General features: G+C 43.8%; 1 protein-coding gene across 2 annotated transcripts; it reads right to left on the minus strand.

Annotated features, from left to right (window-relative positions):
- Window positions 1–601: 601 nt before the first annotated feature.
- Window positions 602–2,460, minus strand: chchd10 (coiled-coil-helix-coiled-coil-helix domain containing 10). Of its 2 annotated transcripts, none has more exons than XM_049019638.1 (4): window positions 2,280–2,460; window positions 1,627–1,849; window positions 1,032–1,173; window positions 602–850 (listed from the first exon to the last, which is right to left on the minus strand). In XM_049019638.1, exons 1-4 carry the CDS (start codon window positions 2,318–2,320, stop codon window positions 831–833), a joined length of 426 nt encoding a protein of 141 aa, XP_048875595.1. In that variant the 5' UTR covers window positions 2,321–2,460; the 3' UTR covers window positions 602–830. The 2 variants fall into 2 exon arrangements, with proteins under 2 accessions (XP_048875595.1, XP_048875594.1); XM_049019637.1 differs by having other exon boundaries at window positions 1,032–1,176.
- Between the last annotated feature and the right edge of the window lie 3,094 nt (window positions 2,461–5,554).

Below are 5,554 nucleotides of genomic sequence, written 5' to 3' on the forward strand. Positions count from 1 at the left end.
GATTGCACATCTTTACACCTTACGATCAATTCTGCATTGACCGTAGCGCACATTGCACCATAGATGTCAAACTTTATTCTTATTTTTAAAAGGTGCGTTAGTTTAGTAACTTAGCAATTTCACAACCATAGACTTTTTTTGCTAATCAGAAAACAGTTTTAGGGGCGGCATGGTGGTGCAGTGGTTAATACTGTTGCCTCACACCTCTGGGTCCCAGGTTCGAGTCTCCACCTGGGTTACACGTGTGTGGAGTTTGCATGTTCTCCCCATGTCGTCGTGGGGTTTCCTCCGGGTACTCCGGTTTCCCCCCACAGTCCAAAAACATGCTGAGGCTAATTGGAGTCGCTAAATTGCCCATAGGTGTGCATGTGTGAGTGACTGGTGTGTGAGTGTGCCCTGTGATGGGCTGGCCCCCCATCCTGGGTTGTTCCCTGCCTTGTGCCCATTGCTTCCGGGATAGGCTCCGGACCCCCCGTGACCCAGTAGGATTTGGAAAATGGATGGATGGATGGAAAACAGTTTTAACATACGCAAGATGCGTTTTCATGAATCTAGACTAGACACTACCCTCAGAATGGACTAATCGACTTCTCACACATCATTTTTATATTTGCATCTGAAATAACATTTATTTGCATCTGAAATAACATTCATCTTACAACCTTATACATAGTATTACATATTCAGCAGTTTACCCTTTACACCACATAAATGAAACAAAACAGATGGTAACAGTGTGGCAAAGGGTTGTTTTCTGCATGGCCAAGGTCTTGTCTACAGTAGCTCAGCATTTCATGTTATTTTATCTTATGCTCTCCTGCTCAGCTCCATCAGACCAATGAAGTCACCCCTGCAACAAGAAACACCATCAAGATCAGTACATCTGTGCTCCCCTCCCCCAAAGACCCAGTACTGGGTAAGTGGCTGACCAAAGAATAATGGAGACATGGATGAATGAAACATATACCCCTTATTCCATCCATGTCAATATTATATTATATATTATATTTCAATAGGAAAGACTGACTCACCGTGGGAGTACTTGCATTGCTTGAGGGCCTCACTGAAGCCCTCACACAGGGTCAGGTCACTCTGGGTGGTGGCACAATCCAGGAACTGTCTCACCTCGAAGTGGCAGGGGCCTGGCATCGGGCGGCCTGGCTGGGGGGGCTCCTGCTAACGACCAGACAGCGATACGGGGAATGATCAGCTGATGAGGCAGCGATACGGGGAATGATCAGCTGATGAGGCAGCGATACGGGGAATGATCAGCTATATAATATATATATTATTATATAACTATTGTACTAAATTAAAACCTTACAACTGAGATTTACCTTTATAGTGCAAAATAAGTGTAAATGTGCATTGCATATTGCCTCAGAGGAGGTTTTTCAGGTTAAACTGAACTGCTTTGAGGCACAAACTGTGTTTGACAATCATTGCAGCATTGATTCAGAAGCCATTCCAGATGCTGAAATCTGTAATGTTTTTGCACACGCACCACAGTTCCACAGGTTCTAGAAAATTCTAAGATCTGGATCGGTTTCGGTTTCTGGCTGCGGACCAGTCAGACTGTAGGTGTAGATGGGCTGTAAGTCAGTCCAGTGCTCACGCTGGGCTCACCTGCACTGTGCTGGACGGCTTGGCTGGCTCAGGCGGGCTGCTGCTCCCACTGAAGGCTCCCGTGAGTGCACTGCCCACCACATGGCCCACGGCTGAACCCACGGCCACCCCCGCTGCCGTGGTGGCCATCTGTGCCATCAGACCGGGCTGCTTGGGCTGGGCAGGGGCGAGGGTGGCTGGGGGTGGTTGGGCAGGGACAGGGGCATGAGAGGCTGCTGTGTGGCTGCATCAAAAATAGGAACAAAACGACCGCAAGCAAATTACACCCAGCGGAGGTTGTCTCCTAATATCACATTAATGGAGACCGGGACCAGCCATTTCTAAGAATGTGATACAGTTTAAAAACAGCCAGATACATCGATATTTATCTGTGACATTGAGAAGAGAAACACTGCGTGCACTTTTGTCAGACTGAGATAGAAATTTATCGCTCTCAGAGAAGTCACGGCACACAACCCTGACCTTCTACCTACTTCCTATAAAACTTATGGGCCTTAGAATGCCCCTGCGTGTGTGAAGAAAAAACTAATCATGAGTCCAAATGAGAAACTTTCCCCATCTTTTTAAAATTTTTAATGACGCAACTGGTTTTACGTAACTGTAGGGCACGAAAAAAACATTAACAAGGACGCTCGTTCACATTACTACTTTACCTAGCTGGTGGTGATGAACGACTACGACTTCCTCTGGCCATTGCTGCGTTTTCTGCTGTTTATCTGTCGGGAAAATGTGTTACTGCTGAATTGCTTTGGCAGGCAGCGCGTCCACGCCGTCGGACGCAGAAGAAGCAGACCGCCGCACAGCGCGTGAATGACCTTGTGCGCACGTCGCGCTTACCGCGCATGTGCGACAAATTAAATCTACTGTCGTAATAAATCCATTAAGAATAAATCCATTTATCAAAATGTTAGTTTCGCAATGTTCAGTTTTAAAACACTATCTTCCTGCGCAGTCGAATAATAAATATTTTTTAACTTGGAAGGTTGTTAATATTTTTGAACACTAAAAAATACACCGGGCAAGTGTAATACGATTATATTTTCCTAAGAGCTATTAATATTACAGTTCATGTGGCGCTCTTTAAAACTTATTCATAAAAATAATTTTCAAACTTATTAATAAACCTATTTACAGTTTATCATTTTATATTTCGTTTTCCCATTAAATGCACCTTCGCTGAACGTCATTCTACAAATGGACAATTGATCGGCTTATTTTATTAGATGTTTTAATAGTCTGATGTCCGTTTTTATAGCTGATTTTTATGTTCTTATACAGTAAAGTACTTTGATGTACTTGCAATGTAAACACAAATATATACCACTTGGGGGTGCTTGTGAACAACCTTGTCCCTGGAATGTTACGTCTTCTTCATACATACTCCTGACACAGAATAATTCAGAATTACAGAAAACTATACTATAATAAAGGTAGGCAAAGTTATGTATATGTAAATGTAAATATTTACCGTTTTTTTTAGTCTGATCAAAGCCATCAGTTCTGTAGTTTTCGCTTGTGACTGCTCATGACTATTACATTTCTGTGTTAAATATCAGCCAATGTGGCCCTTGGACAGACTAATGCTGTCTATCTTAAACCAGTGTTCCTAAAGCCGGGCCTTGGGGACCTTCAGACGGTCTGCATTTTTGCCCCCTCCCAGCTCCCCGGGGATTTCGGAGGGATCAAAAACGTGAACCGTCTGCAGGTCTCTGAGTTTGAGAAACATGGTTTTAAAATGAGGAGATTATATGGCACCAATTTTACTGAAACTAGCAATTTTTGCTGTTCCAGCTGACGCTCAAGGCCACAATATCAGATAAATACTTCAAAGTTCAAATTGGCTTCATGTTGCCACTTCAAACCTTCTTAAACAGGGCATTTAACTAGATATTTGATTCTGTTATCACAAAGCAAGCTACGGAAGGTTGGGCAGATTCTGTTCCTGGAGAAAATTACTTCCTAAATGCCTCTATTAAACATAAAATGATGACACCTCAGTTTTCAAAACCACAAGCCCAAGTGTTCCAAGTTTATAACTGTTTGCCGAAAATCGAAACAATTGTAGAGTCCCAGAGGTGGTGAGAAATATCAGTGTATAGGCAGTGTCTGGGTTAAGAACATCCACCTCACGGATAACGGGTCTGTTTGTAATAACGAATATATACACACACTGCTTTGCGACACTCACTGGCTTCATTGGTTCGTCAGCTGGAGGCAAAGGACAGTTCCATGAAAAGCCCCTTTGGAGTCGGCGTGAGTAGGTCAGAAGTTTTCCACACTTCCTTCACATTTTAGGAAAACGTTCTTGGCAACAATAGGGTATAGCTCACATTTGATTAAAATTTAGCATCGTAACATAATATAATACATAAGGAGGTGCGATTCCGCTTGCGCTCTCAAGGGGTTGCAGAGAATGTTCGTACGTAACTTATACGAACTGGCTGAATTCTTTGAGGCAAAGAGGAACAGGTGCGTGATCGAGGGGTCGCAGGTATAGTGGACTGGGATGTCTCACGGAAATTATGAACGCTGCCCCAGCTAACTCTTGAGAAAGCAGAGCGAGCAGATCACGCATCAGTCTGAAGGATGGAAGCCGCAAGAGCAAACTATGAGATTGTGGAGGTCAAGGAGCTTTCACTCATGCAGCAAAAACCGCGTACAAAGAGCATACTGAGGGGTTTCCCTAGTTAATTTGTAGTTATTTAATTATGCTCATTTAGTTCATTCGTTTATAGCTTTCATATTTCTTATATTTATATTTCTTTCTGTCCTTGCTACTCACTCATCATGTTCTTTGCCTCTCATACAACTTACTCTCACCAAGGCCATCTGACCCCCTGGCTCCAGGAATCTGTACGAAGCCCATAGATAAAGGGCCTGTTTCCCTCAGCGGGGGCAGAGACAGACACAGACAGACACTGAACCGGCCGTGTGAAACATCTTTCCGTAACATCTTCATTCTGTCTTAATTAACTGCGTAAGCTTAAGGAACCTGCCTCATCATTCGACTAAAAGAACCTGAGGTTTCACTGAAGAAATCTATCAATAAAAACAGGAATCTGACATACAGTACGTAAGCAGCGAACTGAAGACCACCATCCCTGTGGTCTATGCACACATTGCAGTCGGGCTCAGACTGAAGAACACGGGTCTCGTGCTTGTGGGAAAGCACTGCAGGAAAGGCAATAAGTTATGACACTTTGCCATCATCTACAGAATTAGGAACGTGAAAGACGTCATAGTGTGCAAGGAATCAGGCCTCAATAATGAACCACTTTTTGTGGGATCCACAGAGGGGCAGAAAGCAAAAGTGGCACTTAAGGCTGATCGTGTGTGATAAGGAAGTGCAATTTAAAGACACTGGGGCCGATATAACCATTATATTGTGGTACACTATATTGCCTAAAGTATCTGGACACTCCTCCACATCGTTGAATTCAGGTGTTCCAATAACTTCCATAGCCACAGGTATATAAAATCGAGCACCAATGCATGCAGACTGCTTCTACAAACATTTGCGAAAGAATGGATCACTCTCAGGAGCTCAGTGAATTCAAGCGTGGTACCGTGGTGGGACGCCACCTGTGTAATAAGTCTATTCGTGAAATTTCCTCATTACTAAATATTTTACGGTCAACTGTTAGTGGTATTATAACAAAGTGGAAGCAACTGGGAACAACGTCAACTCAGCCATGAAGTGGTAGGTCGTGTAAAATCACAGAGCGGGGACAACGCATGCTGAGGAGCACAGTGTGCAGAAGTCGCCCACTGTCTGCAGGGTCAATGCCTCCAAACTTCGTGTGGCCTTCAGATTAGCTCAAGAACAGTGCATAGAGAACTTCAGGGAATGGATTTCCATGGCTGAGCAGCTGCATCCAAGCCTTACATCACCAAGTGCAATGCAAACCATCAGATGCAGTGGTGTAAA

The sequence above is a fragment of the Brienomyrus brachyistius genome, chromosome 7, assembly GCF_023856365.1.
Source record: "Brienomyrus brachyistius isolate T26 chromosome 7, BBRACH_0.4, whole genome shotgun sequence".
In the NCBI taxonomy this organism is placed as follows: domain Eukaryota; kingdom Metazoa; phylum Chordata; class Actinopteri; order Osteoglossiformes; family Mormyridae; genus Brienomyrus; species Brienomyrus brachyistius.

Coding starts and splice junctions, on each gene's coding strand:
- chchd10 (XM_049019637.1), bottom strand. CDS start 2,320: ATGGCCAGAGGAAGTCGTAGTCGTTCATCACCACCAGCTAG. Junction 1,850..2,279: donor CGTTCATCACCACCAGCTAG/GTAAAGTAGTAA, acceptor TTTTTGATGCAG/CCACACAGCAGCCTCTCATG. Junction 851..1,031: donor GCAATGCAAGTACTCCCACG/GTGAGTCAGTCT, acceptor TTCTTGTTGCAG/GGGTGACTTCATTGGTCTGA.